This window comes from Octopus bimaculoides, chromosome 3, assembly GCF_046866305.1.
Source record: "Octopus bimaculoides isolate indiv1 chromosome 3, ASM4686630v1, whole genome shotgun sequence".
Taxonomy (NCBI): Eukaryota; Metazoa; Mollusca; class Cephalopoda; order Octopoda; family Octopodidae; genus Octopus; species Octopus bimaculoides.
In genome coordinates this window covers 136,423,214-136,444,256 of record NC_142930.1, presented here as the reverse complement: position 1 = coordinate 136,444,256, position 21,043 = coordinate 136,423,214, and the positions used below count along the sequence as shown (strand labels likewise).

Below are 21,043 nucleotides of genomic sequence, written 5' to 3'. Positions count from 1 at the left end.
AGGCGATCTTTTAAGAAATAATAGCAAACTTTCCTTTAAATCACATCCTAAAGTCTTAAAATAATGAAGGTCATAATGAATAATGTAGACTTGCATATATACTGTGCATGAAAATAACGACACAATCACAAATGGAATATTTTTGTTCTTGTTTCTCGTGACGAAATTAATTATAGTCCCATTGATTTCCCTCGTAGTAAATATTCTCACGGAAGTGTTAAAGGCTAGTAAGAAGCACCATCGCAAACTACAACTTACAAAGTAGAAGGAAGAAATGAAGTACTGCAAAATAGCAATCTAGGCTCGTTCAACTCCACTTTTTAAGATCTATCTGTTTATTGTCATTTTAAGCCCAGTACTTTCTATTTTAAGAAAGAACAGGCCACTGTTAGTGCAATTCTCGCATTAATCCTCGTATTAACCCAACACTCTATTTTATTATAATGTATCACTTATACAGTGTGAATGGATCTTATTTATGGACTTTATGAAGTTTCTGAGACTGTTTCAGGTATATTGGGACAGGAGACTTCATGCAAATGCTTCCAATTTAGAAGAATCTATTAGAATACATAAAAACGAAGTGTTGGCGTTAAACAGGGCGACGGATTAAGCTTTCCACCCAACCCACATAAGCTACACGAACTCAGAAAGCTAAGAGTTTGTGGAACAAATACTTGTCCGACTTTCTATCGATTCGGCCTGTTCCCCAACTGTGAAAAGATAAAAGTAAAACGTGGGATTTGATCGCAAGAAACTGGGATAAATACCAAAAGACATTTGGGCTGATGTCCGATAAAAGCCTTCTAATTTGTGGTCTTATTAATTAGTGGAAACCATATTCTAATTTACTGGGATTTGTACTTGCGAAGTAACAAGGTGTTAAAAATTGTACGCAATTTATTGTGTCTGAATTTCTCTGACTTTGGCTAACAAACAGCTTTTAAACTATTCATTTGTTACATTGGAGCAAAGCCAGAAAACTGCAAACAGGGTTAGAGGAATTTAAATCGATGCCCGGTCAAGCCTTACATTAATTTTATCAACAATGATAAAGTTGATGCTACTAAAATGTGAATTATAAATATAGTGAGGAGATATGCATCAGCAACGAATAAAATAACTGAAAACTGAGACTGGATAAAATTGACTTGTCATTTGACTGCAAGTCAAGCCTGATTGGACAGACATATTATCAAAGGCAATTCAACCATGACCATCTTGTCTTTTATTATAGATATCTGCAACTATATTATCTAATGCGTTTTCCTTATTTAAGATTCGGGGCTGGTCTCTGCTATATCTGTTAAAGAGAGAGGCCTCTTAGAACACCGTTATTAACACAGAATATCTTTAAATTAGTGAAGAGTGACGCAATGAAATATGGCGAGGTGTCTCAAGAATTTAATCTGAATCATTACAATCTCTGAAACACCACCCCTTTAAATGAGTATCTTTTGAGAGATTTTCTGAAAGCATCCTTGAAAAGATAATATTTCCGTGTAAATGTTATAAATTTATGAGTTGGAATAAACAAGTTTTTATCTAAGTAGTTTTGAGTGGGATTTCTTGTAGTGGAAAATTAAATTCATGCAGAAATGAATATTTATATAAATAAGAAAGACAAATATTGTCACGTATTTGTAAACATTTAAAGTCGTTCACAAAACAGCGAATGCGCAAAGCCTTTTGATCGTTGAATAGAATGCCTCGAGACAATTGTTCCGACTGTCTATGCTCTAATTTCAAATCCCGCTGATGTCAACTTTGACTTTCTTTCTTTCAGAGTCGAATAGGTACTAATCCAGGGCGGCAGACAAGTAGAATTCTTAGAGAGTCAGCCAAAATGCCTTGCTATAGTAATTTCAGTGCTTTGCGTTCTGCTCAGCAAGACCTGAGACGACATTCGTGGCAAACTGTATCTGTCTATGTCCATGACTTCTCCTTCGGTTATACATCGGTAGCATGCAGAAGGAAACATGTATGCATATGCAACTGTCAGTATTCCTCAAAATAATCTTCCCAGAGCCTGCATGCGTACGCAGATGCATGTCCAACTTTAACTGAGGGAGACTCACTCTCACTCTCGCTCTCCTTATGTGTGTGTGTGTATGTACGTGTATTATATTGTAAATCATTAAAAGTTATAACTTAATGGTGTTTTCTGTAATGTATAGATTCTCATATATTCAATCCTTTTAAAAGTGTGTCAGTAACTACAGCAACGCGATAAAATGAAGTAATCAGATATTATTTTAGTTGACGACTTGAAACTACTCTTGCTCGGCTAAAATAATTGCGCAACGGACTTAATTTTCTGCCAGATTAAACTGATATCGAATCAACAATTCTAACTTAACAGCAGACGTTTTCAATAATTACTGCACAAGCATTACACTGATAATTCAAGTCAAATGAAATAAAATAACATTAACGCATGTACACTACTTCGCCTATTATATATCTCATTCAGGTAACGGTTCTGCCAGCTCACCGTCTTAAATAGTAATAATAATGATAACAATAATAATAATAATAATAACAACAACAATGATAATAATAATAATAACAACAACAATAATAATAATAATAATAATAATAATAGTAGTAGTAGTAGTAGTAGTAGTAGTAGCAGCAGTAAACATAATAATAATGGTTTCAAATTATGCCATAAGGGCAGCAATTTGGGGGTGGGGGTGAGTCGATTACATCGACCCCAGTACTTATTTTATCGACCTCCGAAGGAATGAAGGGCAAAGTCGACCTCGGCGATTAATAATAATAATAATAATAATAATAATAATGATAATGATGTTGATGATGGTGATAATCGCTAACAATTAAAATATTTCAAATGTTGAGGAGATATTTTTCTATTATAATTCAGTTCACGTCTGCGATGCATCACAGACTAATAAATAAACTTGACTGTCACTTTATTTTATCACTAAATGCTACAATGCGTTTCTTCATTGTTCTGCCGATTATATTATCCTTCATCCTACCTTGTAGCCACAGATATTAGATATTTCGAAGATAGACACAGTTACAGCAACCTTAGCACTTTATTGGAGTTTCTTATGAAGGATGAAAAACAAAAGCTAATCTGGGCGAGATTTGAAATCAGGAAGTGAAAAACAAGAGTTTAAACAAGTTTTACTGTTATATAATTTCTTTACACAATAAATAAATAAATAAATAAATACATAAACAACAAAAAAATTGCTCCTTAATTATGCACTTGAGCACTGATTTTTATTTACATAGAGTTACAATTATTTTTTAAAGTCTGGAGCATGAGTTGATAATGTTTCTTAAATTAAAGTATAATATTTTGTGATGAATTTAATTCTCAATCGACAAAGAAAATGACAAAAATATTAATTTCTTTTGACAAGATGATTTTCGAAGCTGCGACATTCATGACATCTTTCATCTCTTTCAAAATTATTGTAAGAAATTCTTACAAAGCAATTGTAGCTGCAGTAAAATAGAGACAAAATTGTGCCATAGTAAGCTACTCAAAACGACCAGGCACTTATTCATGCTCTGTTGTTACCAGCCTAGTTGATGGGTATGTTTCCATAATGAATATTTCTTTTATATGAGTGAAACCTAAAAAGTAAAACAGTCTAAAACTATCCCTTCAAAAGGGAACAATGGCTTTCTGGTAAATTAATACTGTTAATATTCAATTTTGATACTTCAAAGTTAATTGTTTAGAGAGAAGCTTCGGAAAGAATATATTTCTAGATTAAATTTGGAAAAGTGTGAGGCATTGCACGTCTAATAAACAGGAGGAGAGGGAAAAACATTTGAATGAGTTTGTAATATTCAGAAAAACCATTATAGATTTGATAGAAGGGAATGAGAATGATAGAAATGGTGGACAAGTATTTGGATAATGCTAGTGAATGAAGGTTCGTTCCGTCTCGTGAGAGGACGACAGTTAAATCTTATGTGGAATTTAGTAGGCGCTCTTAAGTCTCTTGCATCTGTTATCTACTTAATAAATCTATAAATGCTTCACTTTAATCTATACTATGATAAAAGCCACGTCCGTCTGTCTGTCTTCCGCCTGTCCGTCACACTTTTCTTCAGTACTAAGATAGAAATTCAAGTACTTAATTACATAGGAAGAAATTCAAGCAGTTAACTTGAAAGAATCGTATCACATATACTAAGATTAAATAATCCTATTGAAACGGGAGAGAAAGAGAGAGAGAGAGAGAGAGAGAGAGAGAGAGAGAGAGAGAGAGTGGTGGACTGAAAGGAGAAGAAAAATGTTTATAAGTATTTTCAGAGTAGACTGATACATATAAAGAAAAATAAATACATAGATAAAAAAATGTAGATACATAGATATATATACACACATTGTTAAATTAAAAGTGGAAAAGAGGAGGGACACAGAGGAAGTGAGAGAGAAAGAGAGGCAGTGAGAGTGACAGTAGATACATGGATGGAAAGAAAAGTTGGTACATAGATACGTAGACTCAGATTGCAGTATTCTAACGATGGGTGACGTTGGGGACTCGTTTGTCTTATTTGTAGCTCTTTCAGCAATTGATACTCCAACAAAACATCGAAGTGGTCGTCCTATTTGCGAAAACTACCAACCAAATCTCCTTCAAATAATACCCTCCTGTGTTAGTGTATCTCAGACAACACGGCTGTATTTTAATAAGACAACAATGTAACGCCACTAGTAGGATAGGAAGGAATATGAGAGAAAATAAAATAAAATAGCTATTTAAAATACAATAAAAGCAGGATGTAATAATAGGTTGATGGATATCAAAAATGTTTGAGGTTCACAGATATGAAAGCTTTAAAGGTTCGTGGATATCAAAGTTTGAAAGTTAAGGGATGTGTGGAAGCTAATTCTATTTAAATTTATTATTACCTGTATGTTTTAATAAATATTTGCTCATTAAAATCCATAGTATAATAATGGATACGAAGCAGAATATATAGTGATGTTTCAAAATAATGTTCACTGAAAAATTCTCAATTATACTACGCTTTTATTTTGATAAATTTGAAGTCACTACCTAAACACACATTTTCTTATTTTTTGTACCTATTAAAACCCCATTATGATTATTGATATTGCTGGCCAGAGAAAAGATTCAGAGAGAGTTCGTCAACAGGAGAAGCAAAGAAGACTGAGCAGTGATCAACGAGAAGCTGCAAGAAGCATAAATGCTGCACGATGGAGAGAAGCGCGGGCTAACTTGAACGAAGCAAGAAGCACCGAAATTTTACTACAGGACTCTCAATAACATACAGTAGCAAGAGGATATATATCACGGGAACGAGAAGAAATTTTACATCAACATGCTGAACAACACCGCGCAGCCCTAGAGAATTTATTACAGGAAAAAGAGAAGAAATTCTACTTCAAGATGTTCAACAACATCGTGCAGCCCGAGAGAATTTATCACAGGAAAGAAGCGAATAATTTCTATCAGTGGTCTACCTCCGCATGAGATTAAATTAAAAGTTGGAGTACCAATAATGTTACCCAGAAACCTTGATCACAAAAACAGTCATTGTAACGGCACAAGGTATAAAATTGTAACTGCAAATAACAATCTAATAACTGCAACACATTGATTGGAGTTGATGTGGGACAAATTGTTCTGATTCCTCGGATCAGTTTAATGCCTTCTGATTCTGACTTTCCCTCCACATTACAAAAACCGGCTTTTGCAATTTCCATAAACAAAAGCCAAGGACAGAGTCTGTCAAAATGTTGCATTTACTTACCAAATCCAGTTTTCACTCAAGGTCAATTATACGTTGCTATAAGCAGGGTTGGAAACCCACACAAGGTAAGAATTTATGCTGACTATAATGAGTTCCCCAATTACAATTTAAATCCAAGACGTCGGGAGCATCATGATACACAGAAACTAACTAGAAATGATGTATATACAGAAGTTGTCTAAATGTAAAAACCTGCCTGTATATACATCTTATATAATAAGATTATGTTGTATATGTTCAGCATATAAATATTGTAATATTTATTTGTTATATGGAGATTTGTGGATTAATTATTTAAAACAAATAGTTTAAAGATGAGTTTCAATAAGTACACATTCTATTTCCATTTTATTTTCAAATGTAACTGCTTGGGAGCAGGGAAGTGCAGTATCGAAGCCAGGTATGCATTAGCAAATTTTGTACTGGCTGTGAACACACTCAATTGTTCTTGAGTAGTTGCTGATTATTACTTCTATTTATTATTTAATTTTTGTCATGAATTTATCCTGTGTATAAAATATTTAATAAAATTGTATAATACACACGCACACACACACACACACACACACACACACACACGCACACACATATATATATAAACGTATAAATATATGTAAGACGGGTTATTGATACTTTCAATTACTTTGGGGTATACATGAGAAAAAATAGGACATTAAACTATACATTGTTTAGCGTGTACCCAAGTTAGACATAAAACCTCCCTATTTTAAAGGGATTAAGAAATGATATATTTATATAAATTTCAATGTCTTTAAACTCAAGCTTGAGGAACTGGAAAGTGAAACTTTTTTACTTTATCCAAATAAGAAACGACCTCCTAATCCACAGTATTTCAATGTTTCTATGTTTATCATTGAATCTAAACAATGGGATAATACCACAACTTCACAGATATAGTGTTTAATTGACAAAATTTATGCCAGTAACTGATATTATTTTATCTAACCTGTAAAATAGAGCAGAGGAACGAAACTAAATACGTGGAGAAACAGCCCAGTGCATCACTGTATTTACAACTCTGCAGTTTTGTATTTCAATACAATATTAACGAAAGAATCGAGAATTTGACAGCTAGATCCACGAAGACATCTCAGTATATGAACGTGGAGCTTGAATAATTGAAGTGTGACAAAGAGAATTTTATGTTAATGCCTTATAACTGTTAAAAGAAAAGGGAAATTGAATTTCTTTACATTTCGCACCTTATGACTGTGTGACTGTCATGATATAAGGCTGATAGTGGTGGTTTGAATGTATTCGGTATCTAATCGAAAATCAACGTATACATGCGTACACACACGCGCGCGCTCACACATTTATACAATCAAATAATCCTGCCTTATTCATAAAACAGAGGAAAATATAAAATGTTCACCTTTTGCATATAGAAAAGAGACATGTCTATAATTTCATTGTCAATATTCGCTGAAGCATTTGAAGTTAAGAAGAAAAAGCAAAGCTTGTTCCTTTTGTAAGGAAAAAATCAGGTTTTGTCGGCATAAAAGAAATATCTTGTAATTTATTAATAAAATATTCGATAATAAATAAAACAACGCAGTTTACTAACATCTCTTTACTGTCAACGGGATGACTTGCCTATAACGCATTTTCGTGTTTTCTCCAAATAACAAAATACTGACATTAATCTATTAAAACCTATAGTTACGTCAAAATGTTATACAAGTCGCTTTCGGGAGCAGTGTATAAAGTTTGCAATTAGATTAGCGAGGGCAAAATCTTTATGAATTCTACCTGTCAACAGGTGAAAACTACACAGCATACACACATCATATACATGCACACAAACGCACAAAAGAAACACACACTGACACGCTTTCTCCCTTTCTTTCTTTCTTTCTTTCTTTCTTTCTTTCTTTCTTTCTTTCTTTCTTTCTTTCTTTCTTTCTTTCTCTCTCTCTCTCTCTCTCTCTCTCTCTCTCTCTCACGCACACACACATACATCCACATACGTACACTCACTCACACACCCATAACAATAACAACATATTTTCACTTCGAGAATGACGAATTCTTGGCTGTTCCTGGATAGCAGCGCTGAAGACATTAGATTTCAAGAATTATTATATAAATACATATATATTTTGAATTTGCTTTGCAAGAATTTTGATCCGAGATCATGTGTTGAAACCAATACTATTATATTTTAGAAGTGTCTTGATAATGCCTTCAAACACAACCACCAGTCGTTTTCTATATTTCTTTCATTTTTCCAAAGCAGCTATTGCTTAGTTGTGAACCACCAAATATTTTTCTTCATTTCGCTGTAGCCTTTTATGTGGATGGATAATTTTAAAGGCTTAATTTTTCGTCTTTAACACATGCAACAATAAAATAATTGTAATTCTTCAAGTGAAGCTCAGGTTATTGGTTATTGTGTGATATAAGTAGTTATGAAAGGATACCAACCAAAACAAGGTTAATTAGAAAAATTAATGTTCCAAGATTAACTTACTTACTTCATGTTTCGGTCCAGGTGTGAAAGAATATTGTCAGGCTGTCTTGAAAATTAAATTTGCTTCTTGGGGATAATGCACCAAATCGCTATTCGACCTCGATCATCTGAAAGATAAAGTCCTAGTAGTTTTTATACCTCCAAACACAATCAGCATGGTTCATTCTATGAATCAGAGGTAACTTTGTGCAAAAGATTAAGCTCCAAGATCATGACTGTAAATCTTGTATAAAAGAATTATTGGCGTGATCATCATATCGCTCTTGAAAATTGGGAAGCCTTATGGCAATAAGTGGTACAATGAATCTGGAGTAAAATCTATCAAAACTTCAAAACAAAATATACAGATATGTACATGCTCTATCTATAAGTACTTGCATATATACTCATAAACATGCACAACTACTCTGATGATGTTGTTGAAATTTCAATGGAGGAGTTTGGATCCAGGCGACATACCAAATACCGACTCTTTTTCCATTGGCTAGGAATCCCGAACTAACATTAGATAAATAGACGTGCATACATACTGTTATATCCTTATGGATAAACGCAGTGTAATAACAATATAATCGAAACAAACAGCAGTAACCACACGATACGTAACAACAATCTTTTAAGAACCAACAATCTAACACGCTAACCCGAACTGTAAACTTTGAACTCCAACTTTGTACCACCAACACACGAACTGTGGAATTAGCACGTACTACCTCAGTTACTCGGACTGCTACTATTTATATGCAGTGGTCCAGTCCATTCTCGCCAGGGGGCGTCGTAATCTCGCACAACACATACACATATGAGTAAGCGTGCATTTGTGCATGTGAGTTAGTGATTGCAATTTTGATTTATTTTTATTATGCACGTGTCATTAAAAGATTATGTACATATAAGTCATTATTGTCCCTTGTATGACGTAATTTGTTAATTATGTGCAATGAATCTTATTGGACACAGAAATAGATGTCAATGCGTCAGTTCCAACACACGACGCCGCCACCTCGCACCTGGCTTTGTTCAATAAAAGAAAATTAACAATTACGATTATATATAGTGATAGAATTTGCGAATATATATTAACAGACAAAACTATCTCTATCCATCTATCAACTTCCTATACGCTTTCGCTCACATGATTACACTTTCTCTCTTTGTGTATGCATAAACACACGCGCGCGTGCATATATGTATGGTGATCTAAAATTGCTTTTAGCAATATGTTATGTAGATCAAAAGCTATTCAACACAAAGTGACTGTAATATAATTAAGTTCATACAAAAAAAAAAAAACGTGGATAAATAAAATAAGAGATGAACCGGTGATTGTAAGCAGAAAAACGGAGAAATCAGGAGAGTGAGACATTATAGTCGTTCTTCATGTATAATGTGTCGATGTCCTGAAAGTTCACTCTCTAATCCCCAAGATAAGAAGGTAGAATTCGTGTAATCCTTCACATTGATAGGTCGAGAGAGATATCTGGAGAATTCATATTAGAACTTGACAAATAGGAGAAAAGAAAATACCGGTAATCTTTTAAAGCTGTATCTGACGTTTGTTGCTCAGTAAATGCAATTCTGTGTATTGGGTGTACATATAATTGAAGTAAATTGACGTTAGTGAATGTATATAAAATATCAAAAAATTGCATTATATTAACACTCGTCCCGTCATTGGAAGGAAATAAAATTTTAGTGGTTGAATATACTTAATACACACGCATACACAAACACTCATATATATGTATGTGTGTATGTATGTATGTTATCAATCAGTTTCATTTCTGTATTTTTTTGTCAATAGAGAAAGAGCCGGACTCTAACATAAATTCAAGGCTCCTTCATTGGAACTTTTATCAACGTGAGTGTGTTTTCTTCAAACGTAATATGTATACATGCTGAAAGAGATCGTATTAATAATTCAGAAATCTCTGCATATAAATATACAATTAATGCGATCGAAACACATGTCAGACAATTATCATGAATAAACCACCTGTAAATAAAAATAAAGTTTGAATGTTCAAATTCTCCATTCACCTTATTATCAATAAATCAGCCGCCATAATTAATTCCTAGCTTCAAATTTTTTTTTATTCTCTCTTTGTATATTTCCTCGTGTTCCTTCCGTTGAAGAGCGTTGGCGCGAAACGTAAAAAGACTCTCTGACTTTCCCGAGCGTTAAACTAGTACACATGTTTATTGTTATACACCTGTCATCGTCTTTTGTTTTCCTGTAAATTCCATATATATATATATATATATATATATATATATATATATATATATATATCTGAAGTTTTTGTATTTGGTTTGCAAGATTCTTTATGTGAATTCATGTGTTGAAGCATATTTCATTGTGCCTAGGGAGAACCATTCTCTTTTAGTGCATTATAACTTAACACTCACCGGTTCGACTTCCACTCCCTTATTTCTTTTTCCTAAAATTTTTTATTGCGTCTTGCAACTTCTTCAATAGGCGTCGACACGTATACATGTATACACAAGTACATACATACATATATGTATACAGATGCACACTGACGCACACTCATGGCCACAAACAAACAAACAAACAAAAAGAACGCAGCTCTAATAACGGACAGAGTCAATGACTATTAAAGAGGTTGCAAGATACAACGAAAATTTTAGAAAATATAAATAAGTAAATGAGTGGAAATCAAACCGGTGAGTGTGTTAAGTATTAATGCACTAAAAGCGAATAACTCTTCCCAGACACAATAATATATATACATATATATATATATATATATATATATATATATATATATATATATATATATATGTATATGTGTGTGTGTGTATGTGTATATATATATACATATATATACATATATATACATGTAGTAAGTCTCATCTTTTCAGTATGCAAATAAAATATACAAAACGTCAAAGAAAATTACGTCTAAAAATAATATAAAAGCTCACATATATAATAAATAGGAAATCATTTGGTTCAATGCCTTCCTGGGTTTCATTATCTGAATACGTATATTGCTAAGCACATCTTTAATTATCACAACTGACACTTTCCGAAGAATCATAAATATTGAAATTTTAATAGAAATAATGAAAATTTAGTTTCAGCTCTTAATATAATTTTCTACAAAACTAGGAAGCCCTAAGACTATTATTCATAAATATCTACATGCCAAATCTTATAAACAGGTTAACTAAGGTTAAGACAGCTTTCAGAGATTTATTGATTTATCGTGTGTCCACCTTAAACACTTTTTGAGTTGCCACCATTTTGTTTCTACAAATATATAAGCCTGTTGAAATATTTTGAGGTATGTGAGAAGTGAATATCATATAGTACATGGATCTACGTTCTAAAAAAATGTTCCAAGTATTTTGAAATGCTTGTTTCTCCTTAACGGGTATATTCAACTGATTTTATATATATATATTTATCCAGTATATGAGTAGAAAATTATTAAAAACAGTACACACATTGATATAAAGTTGGTAAATTATGAAACTAATAATCACAGTCTGTATAATTTCAGCTTAAAATATAATAGGCATATAGGCACACACACACGTATACACATAAACTGTGTACACTGAGCAAGCTAAAGTTTCGAAGTTGCTGTCAACTTTCCGACGTAATAGTTAATGTATTATTCAGTAGTAGTTTCATGTTAAGTTGTTTTAATATATAGCTTAACATAAAGCACACACATACACACACACATACACACTCACACACATACACACTCACACACATACACACTCACACACATATTTATCAATATATCTATTGCTATATATTCACACACATACATATCTATGTATATACATATACGTATACATACATATATATATGCGCGCACACACAAGCACACACATGCACTCACACATAAGCATACACACATGTATATATGAAGAAATAGAGAGAAAGAGAGAGAGCGATGACAAAGATATATGTGACTGATATTTTCCTATTCATATCATTTCAGTATTTTGGCTCTTGGTGCTGAAGGTGGCAGGGCAATAGCTCCACTACACCAGTCACGTGAAGCGAAGCAGTTAGCTCCATATGCAATGGCGTACTTTCATTTATCTGAAGGTACAAAACTCAATATCTTGATCGGTCAGAAAGGTCAAGATGCTTGTTCTGTAAGTAATATTTACGTTGCATTTCTGCTTTGCTTTTAGTTTGTGTTGATGTGAAATATATATATGTGTTGATGCGTGCGTATGTAGATATATGCGTGCGTATATAGAGATATGTGCGTGCATATATGGATATATGCGTGCATGCAATAATATACGCAGTTTTAGACGCGTTTTGTCACTGCACAGTAATTTCTCTTTGTTTTTAACAGTCATTTTTTACAGGAATTTTTAATTGGCCAGATAACTGAAGAGATGTTGGCGTGGGCTCCCACCCTAGCATCCGAAACTCGGAGTTTTATCATGATTACTGAATAAGTGTCACATATGTTTACAGATATATATATATATATATATATATATATACATATATATATATATATATATATATATATATATATAAAGGGCATTACTATACATAAATGCCACATGTGGTGTTCGTCTGGTATGTTGATTTTGTTTATTTTTATGTGTCTTCACTATGCTTGCACTGACTAGTAAAATGTGCATCTTGTGCACTAATTACAAAATCATATGATATGCAGCTGAGTCTGATTTTAGGAAGCTCGCATCGAGAGTTGCATTCCCTCGCGTTCGGTACAATGTGTTTTATTATGGTAGTATTGACTTTAAGAGTCCCTCCTAGCGTGAGGCATTTATGTATAGTAATGCCCTTAATATATATATATATATATATATATATATATATATATATATATATATATATATATATTGTTAAGAATGTATGTTTGCTTATGTGACAGTCAATGTGTCTGCGCATGTGCGGACAAAGAAGTGATCAGCATTTTAATACATGGTAATTATTTTCCCTGCATGTCGTACCACTTAAATTAAATACCATGGGGCTACAATGTGCATTCGTTGATGGAAGATGAAGCAGAAAGTAATCAGATAAAATGCTCCCGGGGCTGATGACAGCGTTTAATATCATAAATGCTGTTCTGTGAAAGGACTGCTTGTGACAACAAAAACCGAACAAGGACGCTTAATTTTTCTAGATGCATAATAACTGAAATAACAGTGTCAAGATATCTAAGTATACATTGCGACAATCATGTAGGAGAACAATATGACATAATGGTCTAATGAAAATGACACATTTGCCGTCGAAAAAATATTATGAAAAGCTGAAGAAATTAATTGTATTTGTTATCATATTATTTCATTAAATGAGATGTCAAAATGAGACAATGCAAAAGAAAAAAAAAAAGCAATAGATAAAGGAAAATATTATGCATAAATGTCACAGTACTTCATGTTGAACTATCTGTACGCAAAATGCCATCAAGCATTTTGGAATCTATCTTCACTAAAATAATCTAATGAGGTAGATGGAAGCCCGTAACAAATTCCACAGTTTTTTAATACGTAAACAAATGTGAAGTGGAGCTAGTTTTGTCAATTCTTTCCTCTCATTTCCATTGACATTTTCATAATTAAACATTAATCGAGCACAAGAAGGATTTTTACTTGAACAGTTTATGAATGAAACAATATGAAACTAGGTAATCTGGCTTACAACATTTCACTTTCTACCATTCCACTCTCATTCAGATAATAGTTTCAGATTTCGAGACACGGCCAGTAGATTTAGGAGGATGGGTTATTCGTATATATCAGTCTGGTACTTGTTTTTGTTGAACTTGAAAGAGGGAAGGCAAAGTTGATTCTGAACTCAGAACGTAAAGAGGACCCCCCCCCACTCAAAAAACACTAAAGATTTTGTTCGACGCGCTCACAGTTTTCCCAGACCTCTGTTTATTCTCCTTAGGATAATGATAAACGTTTCCTTTCACGTGGGGTAGGAAAGTCTAGATTGAATCGTAGGAAAGTCTAGATTTAATCGTATTCTGTGTATGACTAATAATTATCCATTGCCAGGGGAATCAACGACAAATTCAACCACGGTTGGGATTCGGAAGCGAAACTATGACAGATGGCACTACACTTCATACTATAAAGCATTTATATGGCCGTTAGCGAAGAGAAATACTTACAAACATATAAATAGATAGATAGGAGGAGATTTTGTATGTTACGTTGCTAATTGAAGTTTCTTATTTAACATATTCCGTAGAGGAACAGGAAAATGTTCTGAGTTGTAACCCAAGAAGTACCAACAGTATAAGTTATTGTACTCTACACTGTATTGGGTACCTTTTCTCTCCTTCCTAAACAAAGACTTGCTTCTGCCCATTCATACCTTTTCCTCCATCTGTTCAAATATTTCAGCATTCAATAAGTTACTTTCTGAATCAGGTATCAGATTACAGATTAACACGTAACAAAATAATTCCATGTACATAGGAATGCATATATGTATGTACCTATAGACACGTATGCATACATATAGCCATATATATACCTACACACAAATATGCATATGTACATGCATATATTAATCATACAACGATATATACACATATATTTACATATATATCCATATATACATGTACGTACATGCACGCACACACATATGTACACTCACTTAAATATGTATGGGTTATACATATATATGGGCATACAACATAAATACACACAGTCTAATATAAATGCAAACACAACTGCCTATTCAATAAACAAATTTAAACATACATACACAAGCAGATATGGATACATACATTATATATATATATATATATATATATATATATATATATATATATATATATATATATATAATGATCTTCAATGTCAATACTATGTCTACATAAAGGTGTTGGAGAAATTTGAGTTCATGGGTAGTCCGAATTCCCAACGTCTTTCAACAACACCTACACCTTCCAGCAAGACTTTGTACAGTCTCATAGGACACTAACAGCCCAAGCATGGATGTGTACCAAACTTCATGATCACTTTTTCTTAGATACCTGCCCTTCTATCTCACCAGTCCTCAGTTACGTATGGACTATTACGTAAGGGAGTTAGCTGAGAGAGAGGGCAATCAACACACTCATGATAGCATATAATCTGACGAAACAACCATCGAATATGTTTGATAATAGGATCTTCAAAATTATTTGTACTAATTTGTTTCGAAATACAGGTCATTTTGATGAGATATGCGTCTTTTTTTAAAAATTCATTCCTATAAATGACCTCAAAAAACATGCATCCTGTATAAGAAACAGATAAAATCCAACATTACACTTGATAGCTAAATGCTTGTTAGTATATTATTATATTAATAATGTAAATATATTTAATGAAGTGTAGGAAAAATAATCTTTAATTATCAATCAATTAAAATTATGGCCACCTCTGAGAAGGAAAGCTTTATCATTAACGAGCGACTATACAAGTGTAACATCGAGAAACGAGAATGATATTGCCAACTGTATTTCAAGCCTTCATTAGCATAGAATGAGTCAATGTATAGTACTGTACAAGACGCATTTAAATATTTCACTTGCAACATAGAAAGGCATTTACTCTTTTTTAAAGCGTTTTAAGGTTGATTCAATGACATATTTCTGGGTTCAAATCAAAGCAATGTTAACTTTACGCTGCAGCACCCAAGGACTTTGATCAATGGAATCCATGTAAAATATCTGTTTCAATTCCCTACGTTGCTTCCCGTCCTCCACCTGTACTTGTAAGGTATATCCTGTTGAAACACAAACCCAGGTTATTATATCATTTCTTAAGGCGACGAGCTGGCAGAATCGTTAGTACGCTAGACGAAATGCTTAGCGATATTTCGCCTGTCGTTACGTTCTGAGTTCAAATTCAACCGAGGTCTACTTTGCCTTTCATCCAATCGGGGTCAATAAATTAAGTACCAGTAAAACACTGGGGTCAATGTAATTGACTAGTCCCCTCCGCACCAAATTTCAGGCCTTGTGCCTTCACTAGAAAGGATTATAAAATTTCCTCCCTCATGAAAGAAGAGAAGCGATATACGTCTCACATCTCATTGTTGCTCGTATTTTATTCCGATGGTTTTCACAGAGTGAAATACACGAACTACACACACACACGCTCTCTTTCTCTCTCTCTCTTTCTCTCTCTCTCTTTCTCTCTCTCTCTCTCCCTCTTTGTGTCTTTAATGTTGCTCTACATTTCGCTGTAACAAACGAAGAATCATTTTATAAATTCTGTATCGATTGTTCCAACTATCCCGAAGGGAGACTATAGATATGAAGCAGAAAAGGAGGAAAATATTTTCCTATCTATATGTATGAACACACACACACACACACACACGCATATATATATATATATATATATATATCTTACACATAAACACACATGTATGTATATTAGATAAATGACGTGTGTATTATAATGTAGTTGCATTCTATATTTCATGTATATAGATACATACAGGTGTGTGTATTTGTTTGTTTGTTTGTATGCGTGTGTGTGTATGTGTGTGTGTGTGTGTGTGTGTGTGTGTGTGTATTTCATTCAGGCTAATACCTTTGATATATATTTTTAATGAAAATTTGTGATGAAATTTTATCTATTTGTATTTGAAATTCATTGTCTAGTATACTTACTATTTTTAAAACGAAGTGTATTTGAATATTTTAGAATTTGACACAATACAACACAATATAAATTGTGTTGTATCATTCTTTCTAGTTTTTCTGTGTGAAATGTTTAAATTGTCCTTTATTCAATGACTGTTGCAAAAGTGCTCTGTTCTGATATCATTAACTATTTTGGGTGCCGCATATGTACTATATTTTCGTATGTAGGTGCAAACTCAATAAAATCCTTTCATACGCTTCCTGTTATTCCTATCTTCTCGTTCACCTATATACCTTTATGTGTTTAATAATTTTTTTCGCTTATTTTTTTCATTTATTTTCACTCATTTTTCCATTGATCTTCATTATATATATTTCATTTTCTCTGAAATATATATATATATATATGTATATATGCACACACACACACACACACACACACACACACACACACACACACACACATACATATATATATATATATATATATATAAACAAATAGTAAATGAGTATATGCATATATAGGTACAGGTATGTGCATACCGACATCCACCTGTATCTATAGGTGCATATCTGGGTACAGGACATTGCAAACAAAACGTAGACGAGAAAACACACAAGCCACATAGAGAACATTCTTCTTCATCAGCTACCCCCGTTTTAACACCGGCGTTTCGAAGAGCTGGGTAGGACGCATCGCTAAAACGGCTCTTCCCATGGACCGCAAATTAAATTTGTATACACAAATTAAACCTTGCCATGGAGGAATGTAGTGGCGGACAAAAAACAAGACAGGAAAACAAACAGAAAAGGCTATACGGCCAGACGGGAAAAATTATGTGTATGAACGCTGTGAGGCACGAACTTGAAAGTGGGGACGAAGTAAGTTCGTGTGTTTGCTCGGCGATAGCCAAGGAAGAAAAGGATTATTGACCGGAAGCATGTGACCATGCCGGTGTAAGGAGAAGAGAGAGAGAGAATGATAGAGGGAGAAACAAAGGGAGGAAGTAGAAGAATAGGTGAGCAACGAGAGGAAAAGAGGAAGAGAGGAAGTACGAGGGGGGAAAAGGAGATACGTAGTAGTAACAGGAAGAACGAGAGGGGTAAAGAGAGATACGTAGTAGTAAACAGAGGAAGAACGAGAGGGGGAAAATTGAAGAGGAAGAGAAAGAGATAGAGTAGCGTCGGAAAATATAAAGTTGCGAAAACTACTTACAGATTGGTGACGCTGCGTTCGGTCGCGTGTGTTTGTGCGTGCGCGCACGTATGTGTGTGTCTATGTATGTATATATGTATGTATGGAGAGGAGTATATTCCTACGGTGGAAAAATGTAGGTGAATGCGTTTTGGGAGTTTTAAAATGCACCTAAATCTCAAAACGTGCATTGGTTTTCAAATTTTGTAATACATTTATTCAAATGCCAAACCGGTTTCGATATTTTTTTTTTAATTATCAGTGGTATACATATATAAATAAAAAGTTAAGGAGATTTAAAGTTATAAGGTAAAATTTGGAAATCATGTTTAAATTATCAACTGTTCACTGAAACTTCATTGAGGTTCACAAGGTGAGACAGTAATATAAGTATAAATATTCAATGAAGATCATAACAAACAAACATGACTAATGACTCATATTGAGTTTTTATCAAAAGAGGCGGTAGAAAAGAAAGAGAAAAAGATGGACAGAAGGAATTCTTATTTTTACAATTTCTTTCGTGGTGTATGCAGGGGTTCTATCAATTTCAGTTGAAATTTACGAGTCAATACAACTTGTACGCTTGTGAATGTTCGAAATGCTATATGTCCAATTCATTTCAGTATATATATATATATAATAAAGTAAAGTTGTGGAATACCGTAAGAGTGGAAATATATATGAAAGAAGGTTTGAAAATGCACTTATTTTAAAGATATTTATTTACTTAACCGGTTTCACTTTTTTAGAAAAAGATTATCAAAAGTCTTTGAGAATAATAAAAAATGTTAAAAAACAGTTTGAGTATTAAAATGCATATATACATTCTTTGATGATAAAATATATTTAAAGTATAAAGCTTTGTATGAACTTTGTAGTGTTACATACTTATTATCACACATTCTCTGATAATAAGATGAAAATGTTAAAAACAGTGTATGAAAATACATATATGGAAAAATACATATACATATTCTTTGATAATCGAATAAAGTTGAGGAGGAACTGACCTGGCTTTTTTCTCTTGTGTATATTGAGGGAATGTTTTGCAGTCTTAAGAGACAGTATGACTGGCTAGCTGGGGTGGGAGGGAAGAAGAGTTAAAAAGGATTTTTTAAATTTTTGGTTGGTCTGTGACTTAGTCTGTCATGGTTCACTGGTTTTTGGGACTGGTTTTGTGCACATCTCTATGTGTGGGTGTATATATGTGTGTTTGTGTCCGTGTGTGTGTGTGTGTGTGTGTGTGTGTGTGCTGTTTTTATTGGTCCCAGAGTTTATTGTGGAATGTGTATATGAGTGTGTGTTTGAGTGTTTTTTGTGTCGGTGGGGATGTTAGGTGTGTGTACGTGAGAGGGTGCGTATATCTCTTTGTCTGAGTATGTATGTGTTGTTTTGATCGTCCTTGTGGTGTGTGTGTGTGAGAGCAACCGTATGTATGTGTGAGGGTGTGTACGTATGTGTGCGTATGTGTGTGTATGTATGTGTGCATCTGTGTGTGTGCGTGGGAGTGTTTTGTGTGAGGGTTGGAGTGTGTGTGTCTCTCTCTGTCTGAGTGGGTGTGTTGTTTTAAATATCCTTGTGGTGTGTGTGTGTGTGTGTGTGTGTGTGTAAGCAAACGTATGTGTGTGATGGTTCATATGTATGTGTATGTCTGTATGTGTGCGTGTGTGGCATGTGTATATGAGTATGTGTGTGTTTTATTTATGGTAGGATGGTGTGTGTATGTGTGTGCACGTTTGCGTGAGTGTGTATGTGTGTGATTATTATTTTACTTTTTTTTAAATACAAAATCTATTAGATATTGTTTACTTAATTTATATACAAGATAACTTCTAACGACAGACAGATGTTTCGATCTTCGTCTGCTTGCATCAGACTCTTTCTGATGACTGTCTCTCTTTTAATCCTTATCTCTGAAAATGTTTTCGACTTTCTACTTGCTCATATCTATAACCTTTTTCTTTTCTACTCTATTTTCGTCATGTGTTTGCTTGTAGATATTATCTATGTATGTATCTATACAATCATAGTTTTAAACTTTATAAATTTCTCTTCTCATGTATTCAAAGGCACGCGCATACTTTCTCAACGAATAGACATAGAGACATCTGTTAGATTGTCACTTAGGCAGAATTACAAATACTTGATTATAATCTTCTAATGGATTGAAATCGTAATCGCTTCATATTTCATCTGCCTTTTCTTTCCTTTTCTTCTTTTGCTTCTTCTTCCGTCTCCATCTCCAACGGATTCTAATCTTCATCTTTATTCATTTTATTATTCACAATAATATTAATATTCATCATCATCATAATCTTCATGACCACTAAAATAACCACAACTGTAATCATCAGCATCGTCATCACCTCCATCATCATTATTCAACATCATTGTCGTCGTCGTCGTCGTTGTCATCATCATCATCGTTGTTGTTGTCGTTGTCGTCATTGCTTTCGTCATCGCCGTCGTCATCTTCCTCCTCCTTCTCCTTTTCATCATCACCTCCAAGATGCCTGAATTTGGGCATGATTTAAAAGAAATTTATACTAAAATGTTGCTGGAAACATTATTGCATGCGACATTAGAAGCAATTCAAAATATCTTTCCTGCACCCACACGCGCGCACACACACAAACACACACAATATTACACTATACTACAGGTTTCGATCGTTCAGATTCCGTAACCTCAAATGCTATTTAAAGTGTTTTTCATTTCAATCAAAGCCGTCAAATCAAGCAAGGATATTTTTGTATTTTCCAGTCTCTTCTTATGAAAAAATATTATCCTTTTGATTTAAGCATATATGTAAAACTAATTTTATTATTCAGTATACATACTACATACAATTTCTCCACCCATTAGCAGCGGGTACTTGACTCTGTGAAAATTATCTCTATATATTACCAATCTAGACTTAACTGCATTATTTTATACATGCAT

At 33.5% G+C, this 21,043-nt stretch overlaps 1 protein-coding gene across 2 annotated transcripts in view; it reads left to right on the top strand.

The window, feature by feature from the left end:
- Positions 1-21,043, top strand: part of LOC106872480 (leukocyte tyrosine kinase receptor) — a 466,463-nt gene that overhangs the window by 266,011 nt on the left and 179,409 nt on the right. For both annotated transcript variants that reach the window (XM_089349709.1, XM_089349710.1), the window contains exon 5: positions 12,250-12,409. In XM_089349709.1, coding sequence (XP_089205835.1) covers positions 12,250-12,409 — 160 coding nt within the window. The remainder of the gene's footprint in view (positions 1-12,249; positions 12,410-21,043) is intronic.